Here is a 19,180-nt window from a genome sequence, read left to right on the forward strand (position 1 = left end):
CAAGTGGGAAGTGTTTTTGTCAATGGTTTTCCTAAAGGGGCTGGGCCAAAACAGAACTCCTGGAATATGAGAAATAACCTTAGTAGTTAGGTAATAGCGTAAGAGCTCTCTATAATATGTGGTATTTATCCATAAGTATCTGTGTGCACAGTATCATATGCACCTTTGGCTTAGTATACCTTTTAATAAAGCTGTTTGCCACTTGGAGGTGGAGCATGCTCTCTAATCAAATATTAGGCAGACAGAGAAAGCATTAGCAGTCATGCTCAGAATAATTTTTCTTCTACAGTTTGGTAAGCTTCTTACTGAACTATTCAGCAGTAGAAAATAAGGCTGTGGAACCTACATTACTGGGCAGAAACTAACTAGTAATTACATGAGATTGTAAGGATTACTGAGTTAAAACTCTCGTGTTCAGTGCAGGGTGTAGCTGGGAAAAACAAAACTGTGTTTGTGTCTTAGAAAATAAAATACCTCTGACAATCCAGCAATTTGTGTTATTTTTTAATGTTTTGTAGTGTGCCATGTAAGACTTTAGTACTTTACACCATTGTAGTGAAATGATCAAAGAATAAAAAGAGGTTTGTTTTTTTTTTTTGCACTGGCTTAAACAAAATCTTTGCCTAACAAAGTTTTGTTTTTGTGATAAAGTAGTGTATTTTGTGTTGTGTTGTTCGCTGCTGCAGTGTGCATCTTGATTTCTTTTTTTAAAGATATTTCTTTTATGGTTTTCATGTTCTACCTTGTGATGCGGTGGGGGTTTTTATTATTTCTCTAAACAATGATTTTATTTTTTTTAAATCATGTGTCCTAATATGCCTTGCTGGAATTCAGGATGTGGGAGGTATATGACAGCATGGAATCCTGCCTGGCTTTTCTGTTTTGTTTTGTTTTCTATGCTGCGTGTCAGAATGCTGACATCTTGGAGGAAACAGCAGCATTTAGAATACCATCTTGGTACCAGTCATCAGCAGCTCCTGAGGAGTTCCTTCAGGCACTGTATTACAGGCTTGGCCGCAGGAAGAAGGCAGTGCTGAGCAGCTAATTCTAGTTTCTGCCTGGCTCAGAATGGTGTCTGTATTTCCTCCCCACCTTCAGATGTGAAAGGTTGCTTCCTTCTGTCAGAATTGCAGATTCAACTAGTAAAAGTTTCCTCTCCCTCCTGCTTCTTTAGCTGTACCTAACATGTACTGGTCAGTGAGATGTATAAATAATTGGAATTTATTTACTATCGGTAGAATGTCTTAAAAATTGTTCTTTTAGAGAACTTCAGCAGCTATGCTGATAAACCCCATGTTTGGAACAGTAGGATACTATTTTTGTAGTGCAGTTCTTAATTTAGTCTGTCTTGTTGAGCATAGGGAATTAAAAGATATGAAAGAATGCAGGTTGTCTGACTCTTTCCAGAATAAGTGGAAGAAAACCAGTAGAGCTGTATCTGGAGTTAAATGGTTTTCTCTTTCTTTCCGTACCTCCTTTTTATTGAAAAACAAGCAACTATTTTAGGTGTACTTTATCTTACGTGCTTATCCATAGACAGTCAGTTTTAAAGATAATTTCTTCATTGACCAAAAAACATAATAAAGTTCTATTTTGTTATCTGGGAGAATAGCAATTTTGTAGTTTGTTTCTTAGGATAATAGATGCAAGCTGACTCAAATTTTTCTATTTACCTTTTTTTTTTAAAAAAATCCTGTTTTGAGCATCCTGCCTGGATTACAAAGAAAATAATTTGGAGTCATTTTAGAAACTCTGAAGATGCTTGTATTTGGTAGTTTATATAAAATGAGTTGACATGGATCCAGTCAGTGTGAATGAAACTTTATTACACTTGGTTTTGATAGTACAGAATATTATCTAAGGTCATCCCTTTCATTGTTCCTGCTGTTTGCTTAAGTAGTTTGCAGTTCATTAATAATTTGCTAGAAACATTGAAACTGTGACTCAGCTAGCTAGTTGTAAATAATTTAATTTTCTTAATGTATTTGTGATGTATTGAGTGTATTGGCAGGTTCAGCAACTCTTCAGTGGCTCTCTGTCCATTGGCAATCCACTTCATAGACGTGATCAAGTTTTAGAGAGAAACTGGTGATCCAGCATAGGAGGTGACTGAGTTCCCTCTGGGAGAGTTGCCAGTGATTGCTTTTCTTGCAGTGATTGCTTTTCTTGCAGGCCAGTCTCAGAGCACAGGTCACAGCAGCCAGTGAGCTAGTCATAGATGGTTAGCTGGGGAGGAAGATTGTTTCCAAACCTTCTTGGAACTTCGTTGGTTGTCAAACCTCACCAGGAAGGCTGTGTCCATCCTGCAGGGCAGGCGGTCCCAGCGGTTCTGGATCAGCACAGCTGACTCTTAGCTCACCTCTAGCGGTAGCACTCCGTGCAAGGCCACTCTTACTTCTGGCTGGGAAACATGTTTTGTGCACTACCTCCTCTTTAAAAGCAAATCCAGCATTTTCTTGTTATTTTACTCTCTCCTTTTTTTTATTTTCTCGGGGGAGGTTCTGGAAATGGCACAAGGTTTTAACCCAAGGTGCCATTCAGACTAGTCAGCAAAGATATAGCAAGGAAAGACCATCAGAGCTGTGACCCCTGGATGTCAGAGACGATCCAAGTCTTCCCTTCTTCCTTCCTGTTTTACACTGGCTAAACTACCCTTCTGCAACCTCATCTGGAAACTCCTGCAGAGCTGCATGGATTCATATGACTGGTGGGGACTTTGCAACCCATCACAAAGTTTTGGGAGTTTGCTAGTAGTTAATGTGATACTCTGTCTGAACTCTTCTGCACGGCATTGCTGGGCCAACAAAGGAGTGGCTCTTGTGCATCTATGCATAGAATTGCCATATTTCACACAGGAGTGTAGGTTCCTCAGGAGGCTGGTCGTGGGCAATACTCGGTCTTTTCCTTCTTAAATACTTTGGGCGGCAAGAATTCAGCTCCTCCTTCATTTGCACCTAAGAGCTTGTATCAATAGTTGTCCACTAAAGGTCTGTAAATAAATGCCTGAGGCAGATGAGTACAGTGAAAAGAATTTATTCTGAATGAGTCAATTGCATGCAGAAGGGAAGAGGGGCTGGTTCCCAGCCTAGCTGCACTTAATTGTGCTAGGAGCATGGATGGAGCGTGTGGCAGACAGTGGGTTAGCAGGTCACAGCCAGGCTCCAAAGAGAATAGGCTCATCCCAGGAAAACTGGCTGTCAGGAACAGTTCTGTCAATGTCTTTAGCAGATACAGTTTGCCTTTTTTTGTCAAAGCAAGCAACTCAACTGCCTTTTTTCAAAAGAGGTACGTGCTGCTGCCTGCTTCTAAGGCCAGCATCATCACTTGTCAGTGATACAAGCACTAAGGGCAGCACAAAGTCTGGATCTGTTCATCTTTTTTCTGCTGGGAATTCTGGGATGAATGATGTGCACACACTACCTTAACTGTAATGATTAGAGGGCAGATTGCTGTGAGTCATGTTGTTCACTGCTGTTGCTGTGGTTGTTATAGCTACCTTGTGAGATGTTTATATGGGTATTTTTTACAGAATTGAAGTGATGGTGTTAACAAGTGTTTGGGATCTTTGTTTGCATCATGAGCTGTGTTTAAAGGCAATATTAAAAAAAAGTTCTGTGCAAATTGTTGTGATTCATGGGAACGTTGCTTAATGCTTAGAAAGCTGTTGCTGTTCTTATCACGAAGCAGAAACAAATCTGTTTAGCTGTAGGCACTGCATCTACAAACCACCATCATTTTCTTATTCAGTCTCAAGGATCTAATGTAAATCCTGGTTATCATCCACTCTTTTTGTTGCTGGGTTTGGTTTGTTGGGGTTTTTTGTGGTGGTGCTTGTTTTTAATTACTACAAACTGAAACAGCTGTTGTCTTTCAATACGTAACAACGTCAGGAGAAACACCTCCTCTCTTAACATGAACTACATTTTATTTATTCATATGTTCATTTTAAATCTAGTTGTGCATATATAGCAATGTCTGCATAAGATAATTATTTTACTAGAAGAAAAATAAGTATTTTCTATGACGTCAGTTTTTTACTTAAGATTATTATAATTGTGTCATCTTCCCAGATTATGACTTTAAAAATAGATAAACTTCCACTTATTAATGCAGCATTTTCCTGATGGTGAAGGTCGTTTACCAGGCACGCTCAGCTTTTATTTCCAGTACAAATCACATTGATCAGGCAGGGTTTTTTGTTTTCGCTAGAGTGACAAACTTGAAAGATCTCTTTTGCTCTGTTAGAAGTGTTACGTAGTGTTTGAATCATTAAGACTGCTTTCTCTTTCTGTTTCCAGTTCTTTATTTTTGGTGTTAGTTTTGTTACACAAGTTATTTTAATTTGCAATAAGCATTTTCTTAATTAATGTCCCTGTGCTTTGTATTCTGTTACATGTGTTTGTCTTTCATTCAAAAACTGACAATCAGACAGAAAACTTGTAGCATTTACAGTTTTGGTCTCAGCACGTACTTAGCTATATTCACAAATGATACGTAAGAAAGTGATTTTTCTATTTGTATGCTAATTAGGTATTGCTGCTTCTCTTTGTAGAGTGCTCACTTGGCCATGATCGATACTCTTATGATGGCATATACTGTAGAGATGGTCAGTGTTGAGAAAGTGATTGCATGCACTCAGCAGTATTCATCCTTCTTCCAAGCTACAGATCTACCTTACGACATTGAGGATGCTGTCATGTACTGGATAAACAAGGTATGAGTACTGGAAAAGCAAGCTGGGAGTGTCTTTGTATTCTATGTGATCTGATTAGACATGAGTGTAGGATATGTATGTAGGTAGGGATATCAAGATTGTGTCTGATAAAGGCTGTTCCTTAATCTGCCGTATTTGGATAATAAAAAGCAAAGTTTGCAGAAAGAAATTAAACATGTTATGTGAACCAAATAAATGAGAAGCCTAAATAAAATGCTATAGTGTTAATTACATATGACATCTTAGCAGTCACTATCATGTTGAGGTGCCGTGACAGATGCTTGAGTGTCTCTTTTTGGCTGTTTAAGAGTTGTCATCTTATTATATTAATTTATCATGACTTAAAACAAAGGTGTACTCTTTGTGATTGAACACGTCTTGCTGGAACTTCACTGCATAATCAAATCAGGTAACAAGGATACACTATTAATCAGATGTGGTCGAGCATAATAAGGGGCAAGTTGATTTGTACAGAGTAAAGCCAACAACTAGTGACCCCAAACTGCATCTGAAACTGACGTTTGCTGATTATACTTCAGGGCTATAGTCTGTAATGGTTTTTTAATCTCAGCGGTAGGGATTTATAGAACCTATGAAAATTTACCATTTCTATGACTTGTTTCTTAGAACAGATCACTGAATAACCTATTTTGCCTCTAGGTGAATGAGCATTTGAAAGATATAATGGAACAGGAACAAAAACAAAAAGACCACCACGGTGCAGAATCTGCAGGAGGTCAAAAGGTAGGTGTAGGAGTTAAAATATTTTAAGCAAGAATAAGCATTTATCTGTAAAAAAAAATACTTGCATACAGTATGTATAGGTGAATGTTCATTTGCAGACATAAAACTTTTAACTGCTTGTTAAAGAAAGCAAACTTTTAGCCTTCAGTCATTTTGTTATTAGTTTTATCATTTCCATGAAAATACCCATTTACATTTAACATAAATAGTCACACTTTTTATTCACACTTGTCCTTTTTGACAAATAAATCTTCAATAGCAGGGAAACTTCTATTATGTTACTCTAAGAAATCTATTAAGATTAGTTAATACTTTTGAATTCATTAAAGCTCTACTTAGATCTGATATGAAAAAGACCACCATATTTCTATTCATAATTTTAATTTTTTTTTTCTTGTGAATTGCATGCATCTCAAAAGAGAAATCTCTATGTGGCATCATGGGAAGCATTGCTCTGGCTGTGATCCAAAGTACTGGTTGATTACAGGTTTTATTATATGTACAATAAATACAGATTATGTTTGATTCCGTTTCCTAACAGGATTTTTTTTTTCCTTTTGTTCGTGGAGCTCAGTTAATTAAATAGCATTATACTCACGAAAATGCGCAGGTATAGCATACAGTTCCACAGTATGGAAAATTGCTTGCTTCAGAGTGAGATCATTTATCCTATTGGGAAATGATAATTATTGGGGAGTTGGTGGTCAGTTTGAACACCCCTTGGTATTACCCCTGCAGTTGAATGCAGAACAGATAGTGACAGCAAGGCTGTAATCCCAGTTCCCCTCCTGGTCTGTTTCCATGTAAGGAGCCATCTCCTTCTTCTCAAGGCTCCTCTGAAGGAGCTGCGAGTTACCTGGCTAGATTAAAAGTTCAGCTTTAAAAAGCATATAATGCAATGAATGTCCTTGCACTTGCAGTTTCTTTTTAAATATAAGGAATGATCAAGGCTAGTTAGTAAGTATGTGATTCAGCAAAAGAAAATGGTATTTTTTACAGTAGTAGTGTGACCCTAATGCATATATCCTGGCATGGAAAATTTAATCTGTGCTCAGTAGTGGTAATAGCATAGAAATCTGGAGAATAAGATGTCCTTGACAAGTTCATTTCTCAAATTTAGATAAAGTAAATAGGGGGCGAGGAGACAACCTATGACCCTCTGTCCTCTAGTGATTTTTTTTTTCTTTTTCTTGAAAATAATAGTATGAAGTTTTGTGTATGTTTTAGATTATGTTGAAAGATGAGAGTAATTTTTAAAATTCAAAGTGCAGAGTCTTAATATGGTAAACAAAGATATATCAAAGAGAACGTTATTACCAGAGCAATACCATAAAATTCCGCGTTTGTAAAAATTCAGTTTATTTTCACTTATAGGATATTTTGCATTTTGTGTTAGGAATAGCAAGATAAAATTTTTGTTTCATAATTTACTTTTAATGTCAGCATTCTTGAATCAACCGTTGAAAGACTTGTATAGGCTGTAACTCTGATCCCATAGATGAACTCAGTGAAATAAAATATTTACATAAAAATGGTATATGCATTTGTGGTGTTTTTCATGAATTGTGAAGCTGTAACACAATCAGAGCCATATTCTGTTGACCAATGTACAAATGCATTTGCTATACAGCAAAATCATGCTACCGCTGCCATAACATGGAAAAATTTCTAATTAAGGCCTTCTCTTCTACATACTGAATTTTACATACTGTTATCCCAGGTACATGTGTATTATTTGCCTCAGTGTGGAATTCAGCTGCATAAATTATCTTGTCAAGTACAGTATTCCATGCTAATGGATTGTATTAGCATAGTTTTATTAGCTAAAATGTCAGAATGGACAAGACTGCAGGCTCCAGTTGGTCCCTAGATGTCTCTTCCAACAGTAAATTTATTGCAGATTATGATGTGGTTATTTTTAATTTGAAAAAAAAAAAAGCTATTAGGAAGTTAGCTGTCCTTCACATTTAAGTATGTCAGAAAAATGAGGATAAAATTATTTGGCTAATGAGGCAGAATATAATTTGTATATTAAAGTTTCAGTGAATACAGTGATAAAATGGAATCTGCTTCTAGAAAATAAGTCCACAATATGAAATATTCAGTCAATTCTGTTTTGAAGTATTTAAGGAATTTGAATTACTGAACGTTTTATTTTGCATGCAGGAAAACAGCAACATATTTTCAACTCATTCAGATTATTTAACTCCAGGTTTTCTTTGAGGAAAAAAAGTCTAATTTAACTGATGGCTAATATACTACTCTGAAATCTTATCCAGTCTTTTTGTCATATGCCTCACAGTATTTCCCAAATTTCCACTTATTTTTGTTAAACCTAATGGTATATGCACACATGCAAGCATCTGGGTTTTAGAAATACATTAAATGCCATAACTAAAACCTGTATTTCTTAATTGTGGATCATACTGAATGCCAGCTTTCCAAAGAAAACTATAATGCGGATCCATTGGATAGATCAATTGCATCAAATAAAGTTTGTTAAAGTTTCTAACAGGAGTTTCTGTTAAATTATGATGTGGCTCCTGTCAGGCATCTCATAGCGCTTATTCCCAGAAATCCAGGTGTTTTATCCTGATTGTCTGTCTCCATATTGCATCAGTCCATGCATTTCTCTTTTTATAGCACAGACTCAGTGATATGGCCTGTTACTTTATGACATTAACCCTACATTCTGTATCTCAGCAGAACTGTAGCTAAATTCCTATACCAGGTTTGGGTATTGCTGAAACACCTATATAATTTTTTATCTGAATGCTAATTAGCGAGATTTTTGGTCATTTCATGCTATGCCTGGGTTTAGTTATTACTTACTGTAAGTAGATTCTTTTAAATTAAAAAAAAAAAGGGAGGGGGTGCATGACTGAATTGTGCCTTTGTCTCGACTAAAACAATATTATTACATAGTTTTCCATTTTTATGGAAAAATCAAATTATATAGATTTATTAAGTATAGCATTTTCCATGCTCATATTACAGATGTAGCTTAATTCTCAGTATCTGAATTCAATTTTTTAATTTTCTTTCTTTGATTTTAAACTTCTAACTTCTGCTTCTATTGTGTTTTTTAAAAATAGCATGAAGGGGAACTGGAATGTATCATTGTGCCTCTTTTCTGTCTTCCACCATCCTTTTCAGATCGGGGCTCTGTTGTGTAATGTAGGTTCTCCATGTTACCAACACAGCAGTTCAAAGGGGGATGATTCCGTTCTAAAATTTCAGAAACTTTGCGGTCTCCTTCTGGCTTTAGCCAAACACCTTTGGCTATTTAAGTTTCAGAGTTTCTAAGGTGTGTTCAGGTTTTGAAGCTGAAACTAAATTTAAATTAGGAATGGCTCTTCTGCTGATTTACAGAGATGGCCAAACGAACATGGGAAGTATAGATCATTCTAGTCATTAGGGAGAGCTTTTCTTTAGTTTTAATTTCTGTCCAAGAAGCAGTGAAGTCATGTGCCTAAAAGGTGAAACGACGTTAATGAGTAGATTTTTTAATTATTTCATAATTTACTACTGTGATAATAAATTTATTAGTTATGAGGAATAATTTCAGCATAATCCTTAAGCCTGCCAAATCTGTGCCTTACTATTTCATTACAAATCTGCAGTGAACCTTTTTGCAATAAATAGTAGATCTCTCCGTTACTAAAAATTATAAGTGTCATATACAGAGATTAATAAAGAATACAACTGATGTACTTATTTTCTATTTCTGGATAAAAACAGTGTTAACAGATTATGAGATTGCTTTTGTTTTCCTTCACTTTCTTCTGCTGCTAGCTTCCTGTAGAAGATAAAGAGAGGAAGGAGTTTGTATGATTTTTAGTTCCAGGTAGTCCTCTGTGGATCTTGATCAACCGGTGATTTGTGGTAACCTCATCTTTTTCTGGTAGAGTCTCTGCATCGTTTTTCAGAATTAGGATTTCAAGTTTTGTAGTTAATAGCTTTGGTTTTCAGGCTTCCTTTGAATAATATGTAGTGAAAATACAGTTGCACTGGTTAAACTACTGATTTTCAAGGTAGTTGAAGCTTTCTCAAAGACCTGTTACTTTTCTATCTGCTTCTGTGATGGCTTAAATCTGTTAAAACTGATTCAGTCTACAAATCAGTGCAAATCCTATGAGAGAAACAAATGTCAGAGTACTCATCCAAAGACCCAAATTCTTAAACTTTTTTTTTAAATTAGTTTAAGCAGTGCAACTTCTTGTGTGAAGGTAAACCACTAACGCCATAGTTCCACTTTCAATTTAATGTGTTGTAAATCCACACTGCTAGCAAAAGCTAACCTGTCAAGAAGAAAAGTTTGCAGCAGGATCAGTTTCTTGATCCAATTAATGCAATTAATGCACAGCTGCATGAACACAAATGATGGTGCAAGGAAGACAACAAACAAGTATTTAATGAAGGGCGTGACTACTTTTTTTTTTTTTTGCATCATAGGATGAATTTATACTGAGTTAAATATTTCATAGTCATGCCTAAACCTTTTTGTTAGCAGGGGATTAAGCAGTCTTCTTGTAAAACGGTAAGGCCTCAAGCTGAGGGACTGTTTTGTTCTTTTGGGGGTTTTTATTTTGTTTTGTGGTTTTGTTGCTTTTGGGTTTTGTTTTCTTAGACACTGGGAGAAGTCCATTAGGATTCTCTGCCCGGTTTGTTTTATAGAGACTGATTTTTAAGAATTTCCAGGTGAAAAAAGTTGATTCCTGTTGATAGAAACTGCTAATTCAACATACACTGAATTCCCATTTTGTTCCCATTTTGATTTCAGATTTTCTTTATCTTTTTTCTTGAAGTGCCTTAACAAAGTGTACATTTATAGATCTTATAGTCTGTTTCAGTTTAAACTTGATTATTTTCAGTCTTTTGGCCTCTTAAAGCATATTCAGAGTCATCTCAACCACAGTTTCAGCCAAGTGGACAAATGAAAACATATATGGGATTGCTAATTTTGAGATCAGTTTGTACTACAACAGAGCTAGTCTTTGGAATTGAAACAGATACGTGCTTTTTTCTGAAGAGTAGTTACTCAGCCTATCATTAAATAGATATTGAGGGATCTTTTGAGTCCAAGTCTGAACTACAATTCACCTTGATAAAACAAAATGTTCTGTCAGTGCCAAGTAGAATGACAGGCAGCCGAGGGCTGCTCTCAGTCCATTTACCTAAAAACTTGGTCTGTGATATGGTTTAGAAATCCTGATTGCAGTTGAAAATTAAGGTAGTTTGTTTTCAAATTCACATACTTTTCTATACATGGACTGTATTTCAGTGAAGTGAAGAGAAACTGAAGGCGATGGGAAGTGCCTTAGCTGGGTGTGGCTGAAATGGCTAGAGCCACACACCAACGTGCATCTCCTAGTTCATGTCTTAGTGGCTTTGGGATTCTCCTCTGCAACACTCCAGTTAAATGGAGGAGAAGTATGTTGAGAACAGTCATGTTACTAATGCACACCCTTTTGTGTACAATAGTTGGGTTTTTTTTACATAAAAGCTTTGCTTCATTTCTGTAGTCATTTTAAGGGGTTTATAGAAGTGCGGTATTTTAAAAACTATGTAAAATAATAAGCTTCTGTAGCAGTTTTTTCCATAGTAGTTGTAAAACTGCTTCTTCACCATTTCCAGAAAATATTTCTCTTCGTTAAAATTCTTACCTGCACTTCAGTAATTGATTTGAATTTAAAAAAAATAAATAATTTCTTCTATGAAATCAATAGTGGTGAAGGTTTCTATTTGTATTTATAATACTGCTGCATGTTGGGTTTTGTTTTTTTTTAATAGTAGAAGTGTTATACCAGACTAGTGTACAGAGATACGGAAAAAAAATCACTGAATTCATAGTGTTTAGGATTAAGCTTTTAGGTCAAATTGTGTATTTGTAGAACTTTTTCTTTATAATTTGGTGTCTTATTTTTTGATCACGTACGAGTTTAGAATTGTGTGTGTTGGCTCTTACCATTTCTCTGCCAGTAGTTGAAGCTCCCATCTACATTTCAGGTCATTGCACATCATGCAGCTGATGCTAATGTGATTTGTCATTGCAAAAATATAACTGCCTGCACCTCTTGTTGTTCTGAAAACTGTCATATGATTGTTTAAAAATATTGTTAAATGTTATAAATGTAACTGTTTGGCTTGAAGTAACTAATGCAAACTTCACTGCAATTGGTTGTACTGTACTACAGTGTGTTTATATCCCTTTTTTTTTTTCATTGCTTTAGTTTCCCTGCTTCCCCATATGTGCTGCTGGAGTTCATTTTGATACTTGTGATATCATGACTTCAAGTCTCAAATGAACTCTTCAGTCAGATTACATATGTAGGGTGCAATTAGATGTGTGAAAGCATTAAATAAAACTGCATTCATCTGACAATCTTACCGGTTCATGTGGGAAAATTATAATGTTGATCTACAAAGACTGCAGACATATTCCTACAGTGTTATTTCTGCTAATTAGCTCAATATGCAGAGGTTACAGTGCACTAATGCTTACCATTAAATTGCAATTCACTGTTATACAAAACTGAGAATGTGAATTTATGAAATCTGATAAATTGTTCCTTTTTTTCTTTGCTTCTTGCTTTTATTCTTTTTCCTACTGCTTCCTCTGAAGTCTCCTACCAAATGGTTTTGGAAACTGGTTCCTGTAAGTTTGCCCAACTGCTTCACTTTGATCAAATAGCTTATTTTGGGAATGGCTTTGTCCATGTCATGCTGGTCTAATCATTCATTTCATTTGTCTCTACAAGATGATCTTATAAGAGATAGCTCTGAAAAGGTGTGCATAGTACAGAACCTTGTTTTGCAAGATAATCTGTGCAAAATAAATGTAAAATATGATGCTGGATAAGGAATTACTTTTCAAGCAGTCAAGTTCTCTACGGGTTTGAATAAGGCAGCGCTACCTATTATTAACTAATGTCAAACTATCAGGTTTTTTGCAAACTATTTTTTCATAAGCTTCTAGTAAACATACATTATTTGATATTAAATCTCTTTTTAAAAGAGACTTGCAGAAATGCTTTATGATTGTTGATGCTACATGGAATCTTAAATTCTGATTTAACAATGTGCAATCATTTGACTAGAATTCCCTAATTCTTCAGCTGGTTAATCTCTCCCCACACAAAGTAACCCAAAGCAGTGTACTTTTAGTGAGACTATTTCGCTAGAAAGCAGTGAAAAGTAACTGTTCGGGACTGCAATAATAATAAAGCTTGTTTTCTTTGTGCTGTGTCACCTTGGGATTGTCAGTGCTTTCCTCTATCATACAGTAATTCACCACTGAAAGGCATTCACATGGTTTATTCTACAACAGGCTGGGCTGGGAACAAAATAGTCAGCTGCTTAGGTATATGCAGAATTGCATACTTCTGGTCTGAATTAGAAAGAACTAATTCTGATCTCTCTTTGATCTAAGGATCGCTAAATAACTGATCTAGCAGTCCCTCAGATATTTGTTGTCATAACTAGTAAAAGATTGTTCATACGTTGCAAAGAGAATTAAAAATAAGAAGGCAGTTTTGTGTAGGCAACAACAGAAATTATTTGGTGTCTGGAAAACCAGTTTAAAAGTACTGTCTTCAGCAGACTGATCAGTATTCAAATTCATAACAGTTTATATTAGATGGGCAATTTTTCTATAATGCTATCTATTACAGTTGTGACACAGTCCTTTAATTTTGTTTAAATGGAGGGAATAATGCCAAAAAAAAAAAAAAACAAAAAAAACGGACTGCCTGTGAGCAGAAATTTAAGCACATGTTAGTTTTTTTGTCTCATTTCTACAACATAAGGTGGTTACTTCAAAGCAGAATATGGTTTTGTTCTATTTTTACCTAAGGTGTTAGTTTACTAATGACTCCCTTGCATTGCTTGAAAATTGTACTCAAATATAAAATATTCAATCTGTTGAAAGGCTAACTCCAATTTGCCTGCCAGTTGTCCATAAACATCTTGAAGTAGTGGTATTTATGTTACTTTGAGCTTGTTAGTTTAGTAGAAGTACAGCTGAAACCCAAGTGCTACTGATAATATAGAAGGAAGACAGTGGCTCAAGCAGCTTTAACAGTTCAGCCAGTCTTCTGGTCTCTGTCCTGACATAGAACAAGTGCTTCATAGTGAGAGAGATATTCCTGAGCTTACAGGCAGCTGAAAAGTTACTCTGAGAAGTCAATTCATAACGTATTATCTACTTTATGATAAATGCATAAGAGTGTTCATTATTAATGATTAACTCAGAATACAGATGAGGACTTGTGACAGAGTAGCTGGTGTGGGGTTGGTTCATCTTTAGCTGACCGTGTTTATATGCAAGTGTCTTGACTGTACCTAGACTTGTTTAAGTGAAGTAAGCTCAAAGATGCTAAATCAGGCTGACTTAGAATCTCAGAAACAAGCTGCCTGTATTAGTATTTATGTTTAAATTAGCATTTGAGCTTTATAATACTATAATAGGGGTTCATCTTTTGCATTATTGCATCCATATTTATCAGCAAACTTTGCAACTGAGAAGAGTTTCTTCAAATGGAAGTTATTAAAAATGCAGTGCAATTACCAACGTCTTTTATTTTTCAGTATGATTTCTTTTATCTTTTCAACCAAATTGAAGCATGACGCCCGTTATACTCTAATGAACCTAGCATATCAGGCTATATAAGTTTATTTTTCTTGAAGTAGCGTGCCTGGCATGCTCTCTGCAATGAACTAAGTCCTCTCTCGAGGCCCACTTTAGTGATATGACAGTTTGCAGCATCTGTGGGCACTGTTTGTAAGGGCAGTGAAGGCATCGTTAAAATGACAGTAGACTTTCACAGGATTTATTGTGCAAGACCACTGTATTATCAATTTCAAATATTTTTGAACACTTCATTAAAAAGATGGTATTTAAAAGAATATAGGTTACACAGGGCACGTTGGACCATGATGTCAGAGTCCATCTGTATCCTGTATCTTTTATCATTTATCATTATTTAATAATTATATTGTAACATTTTGTATACTTAATTTCAGTCACTTTGAGGGGGAAGTATATGGACATGTTAACATTGTATTTGAAACTTAGAGATTTCCATGAGAATCGTTGGATTGCCATAGAGTGGAAAAGAGCAAACTTTCACTGCAAGCATAATTGGCCTATTTCACTAAAAATAGTAGGAAGCATTACTAACATGGGGAAAGAATATTAATAATGCATGAAACACTAACATGATTTTGTTTGGTGTTAGTGAATATTTCCCATAGCATGCAAAAATGGCATTTTTTTTTATACAGCATACTTGACACACAAATACTACTACATTTCAGGTATGAAATAAAGACTAACTCTTAGGGGTTTTTATTAATTGGGCCAAATATAAGCCCTTCATTTTTCTACAACTGATGTGACTGCTGCTGCCTGATTTGGCTTGTACATCTTGGGCCAGTTAGAGTTACTGACATTCACTGAAGACAATCCCATGTGATCCTTGACAGAAATCCAGTGACAGTAAGTATAGCCTTCAGGGTTAGTCTGTGGTTCCACAGACTTTTTGCCAGCAAAGCTGGCAAAAACAATCCCCACCCCACCCATAAAATCTCCAGCCGTGCCCACTCCTTCAGTGCAGAAGCAGAAGAGGAGGGAGATGTTGTAGGTGGATCAATGGTCTCACCACGCAGCCCCATCAGCAATTGCTGCCACGCAGCCAGAAGGTGGAGAGTAGGAGATAGGAACTGTCAGCTTCAGTAACATCCACTTCTGAGTCCCTACAGGGAGACTTCCAGTTTAGAGTGTATAGATGAACAAAAGTAGCATAAAATTAACTCCAAAACACTCTTGGCATAGTAAGTAGTTCTGTAGTGTGAATAGAAAAGTAATCCTTCAATACTGTTTTACAAATAAGTCTTAGTAAATAATATTAACAAATTAAAATCTATGTCACCTTCTTCCACCTACATTTGTTTTCCCAGGAAGAAGTGAAAAGAAACTAAGAATGATGAATACCTTTTTTTTTTGTTTTTTGTTTTAAGCAAGCCCCCCCTCACCTTCCACAAAAAAGAAACCCATGAAAAATGTATTCACTGCAGATGAATGCTATCTTGGTGTTCTGAACTAATCATCTCTTCATAAAGCAACTTGTTTTTCAAAATGTTTCCTTTTATAACCGGGCCACTGCATGGTCATAACACTTGACCATTAATGCCTCTCTATGTGTACAACTGCTTATAATGACACACGCTAGTAATGAAAAGGAAGCTGATCACATGCAGATTTCCTTGTTTCTGAATTTGTCATTAAGTCAGTTTATATGAATGAGATTTGGGCAAGGTTCTGAGGTGTGTTAACCTCACGGAGTCATTTGACTTGCCAGTAAACTGAAGTTACACCAGCTGCGGGTTTGTCTCTTTGTGTTTACACACAGATCATTTCAGATTGTATAACAATGAGTGTTGAATGTTAATTAGGGTATATGTTATTTAATTCAGCGTGCTATATGGAGATCATAAAAATTTGGTAGCTTTGAAGGAAAGGCTCAATATTAGCATTGTAGGTTCCTTTTCTCTTAGATATTATTTATGCCATTCAAAATAGGGCATAAGGTGAATAATTTTAAGAAATTTAACATTGAGAATATTCAGCTATTTACTGAACACTCCTTTTTCACTAACAGAGTGTAAAACCTACAGTATGAATCTGTTTCTTCGTATGTTTCAGAACCTGTGTCTCTCTAAATTTCTTCATTCCATATTGTAGGCTCGTTACAGGAAGGAGCAAACATTGCTTAAGCAGCTGCCCTGCATTCCATTGGTGGAGAATCTGCTGAAAGATGGTACAGATGGTTGTGCTCTGGCAGCCCTGATCCATTTCTACTGTCCAGATATTGTTAAACTGGAGGGTATGTCTAACATGTCTCTTTGGATTGTAAATATATATGTCTGCAAAAATTGAAATGTCTGTGTTGGATAACTGTGTGAAGGAAAGTGCTTAACTATGATATAAAACAGGCATAATTTGAGTATGGTGGGTTTAATACTAACTTTGTGCCTATTTCTTTTTACATTTAAATAAAAAGAACCTATCACACTAATATGAACATAGTAAGGTATATTATTACTAATCTGACTGTGGCAACATACGTGCGTTTTGGCTGGAAAAATTGTATTCTTGAAGCTGCGTAAGTGCTTTCTGGTGAATCTGAGCAGTTATAGATACAAAACGTGAAAGAGGTTAGAATTAGTCAAGCTCTGCATACTTGCACTGCATGGCAAAAAGTTGCTCTGTGTTCTGGGCTTTTAGTTCACCTGATCATTTATAAAGTAAACAAAAATATATAACGTAGAGTGTATTGGTGTCATGCTGTTCTATAATAGCAATTGTCTGTGATGATGAGCAGCTTTATATTGTTCCTTTGCTCAGTGGCCTGGTTAAAGTCATATCTTCCTCTTGGCAATGAAGAGGCTCATGTAGTTATAAAACATTTTGGCAGGTAACACCCATCATTTTCTGCCTGCGTTATGTCCATGATACCTTTGAAGTCGTGGGAACACTTACACAGAAGCATCCTGAGAAATCCAGGAATATGAACAAGGGTATAAAACTTGCTAAAGACTGAAATCTGGAATTCATCTGCACAACCACTTTATAGGAAGCTTCCAGCACAGTAGGCGTTGAAGATGAAAGACGCTAAGATGCATGGCGTGCATTCACCATTCTTCTTCAGCTTGGGAATTTTGAAAAATACAACTTTCAATTTACGTAAATGTTGCAGCCAAATATATACTATTTTATGCCATTAGGGAAGAGTTAAGACTTGGCTGTGTTGAACGTGGGTGACACCTGGTTCCTTCTTAGTGTTTTAGCATGGCTGAAAATGCAGACAGTCCGAAAGATCATGTATACCTTGCATGACCACATACGTATTTACCAGCAGATTCCTCCAGGATCTGACTTTAAACAAGACAAGGCACATGTCATCTTTGGAACTCTAGTTTTAATGCTCTTGTTAGGTGTCCTGACATCATCTTCCCTAAAGATATATAAATATGCATGTCATTGTCTCAGAAGTGAATTCAAAGGTACTCTGAAGCGACTAGAAGCACCTTAAAAGACTTTGCCCATCCTCCCTGTCTTTAAATGTAATTTTTGATGCAAGTTAAATTTCACTGAGATTTAGTTCTGTATTGGTACTGAAGAAGGCAAGTAACAAAAAAGCATATGCAAAATTGCTTAAAAATGCATTAACAACAAAACCCAACATTAATCTAGACTTCTCTGTAGTCTGAAATAGATTGTTTCTTCTCATTAAGACTTCATTTAACTTTCAAATCTAGGTTTCCTTCAAGGAATACAGGACTAGAAAGTGCTCCCTATGTCAGTGAGTCAAGAACTTGGCTATTGTATGAAATTACATAATCCCTTTCATGAATTTATCATATTTTATTTTAAAACTGTCTAGCTTTTTTAAAATCTATACTCTTCTTACATACTGTTGCAGTGCTCTGTTTTTCACATGGTTTTAAATCTTATTCTTGTTTTCTAGCTAAATGTGCTTGTAGCCTGTCTACGTGCCTTTGTTGTTTTTCCAGCAGTGCCCTTTGGCTTGAATAGCTTCTCCTAATCTGAAGCCTACCTTTTTGATATATTTTCTTTTTCTTGTTTTGCCCGGCTACTCAACTCAGCCTTTTCAGTCTCTTCTTCTGAAGTGAATTTCCATCCTCGTTCTCATCCTCAATAGTTTTCACCTGCAACTAAGTCCAGTTTCGGTTCATCTGTCTTGAATATGGATGGTTGTAGTTGTACACAGAAATCCAGCCTGGCATCTCACTGCCACTTTGTATAGTGCTTCTGTGTCATTACTTAAAATAAATTTTCTGATACATTTTAGCATTATGTTTGCTTTTTTTTCATAGCTGCATGGTGCTGAAAGCTCAAAAACATCTTCACTTTACAATGGCTAATATACAGTAGCTTCCTACTCTATCACTTTAAATTAGTGAAACACATTAGAATATTATTATATCCAAATGCATGACTTCACATTTTGCATTACTAAATTTAATCCCTTTTTGGACAGTTTAGTCAAACATTTTTGTGTGAAGGTCTGTCATATGTTGTTGCTTCAGGAAGAAAATCTGATGTGTGCTCAGGAAGTATATTTAATTTTTTTTTAGTCCTCCTTTTTACAAGGACTGGTTGGTTTGGGTTTTTTTTCTAGGAAAAAAACCTTTCTACTGCTACTTAATTTTCCAAGAAGCAGACATAAAAAGAAAACAGCAGGTTACCTGGTTTGGGTTTTTTTTCTAGAAAAAAAACCTTTCTATTGCTACTTAGTTTTCCAAGAAGCAGACATAAAAAGAAAACAGCAGGTTACCTGAGTGGGAACAGCATTCAGAGAACACTATAACCATCACTGTTATCACTTCTTTGTCTTTAAATAGCACTTTCAGACAGTGATAATTTGATGGTCAGAGGCTTCAGATCCTTGTAAAATCTCATCTCAAACATCTAAATCCACAAAAAAAAATACATAAGACTAAACTGGTGCTGGTTTTTGGGGAAGATTCAGGGTTAATAGCATCAAAATGTACTCAGATCCCTACGCAAAGGAACTAGTATATATGGAGAACCTTGTAAAAAAGCACACATTTCCTACTGCCATTGCTGTATAGAAAATATAATGAAAAAATCTAATTAGTGATTAAATATGTTTTTTTTATTATATGGAAATAGAA

At 35.8% G+C, this 19,180-nt stretch overlaps 1 protein-coding gene across 1 annotated transcript in view; it reads left to right on the forward strand.

Moving 5' to 3' along the window:
* CAMSAP2 (calmodulin regulated spectrin associated protein family member 2) overlaps positions 1-19,180 on the forward strand; it is a 97,479-nt gene that overhangs the window by 42,062 nt on the left and 36,237 nt on the right. Inside the window, exons 3-6 of the mRNA XM_014943446.1 lie at positions 4,553-4,714; positions 5,375-5,458; positions 12,084-12,116; positions 16,203-16,344. Coding sequence (XP_014798932.1) covers positions 4,553-4,714; positions 5,375-5,458; positions 12,084-12,116; positions 16,203-16,344 — 421 coding nt within the window. The remainder of the gene's footprint in view (positions 1-4,552; positions 4,715-5,374; positions 5,459-12,083; positions 12,117-16,202; positions 16,345-19,180) is intronic.

This window comes from Calidris pugnax, unplaced genomic scaffold (genome assembly GCF_001431845.1).
Source record: "Calidris pugnax isolate Ruff unplaced genomic scaffold, ASM143184v1 scaffold63, whole genome shotgun sequence".
Taxonomy (NCBI): Eukaryota; Metazoa; Chordata; class Aves; order Charadriiformes; family Scolopacidae; genus Calidris; species Calidris pugnax.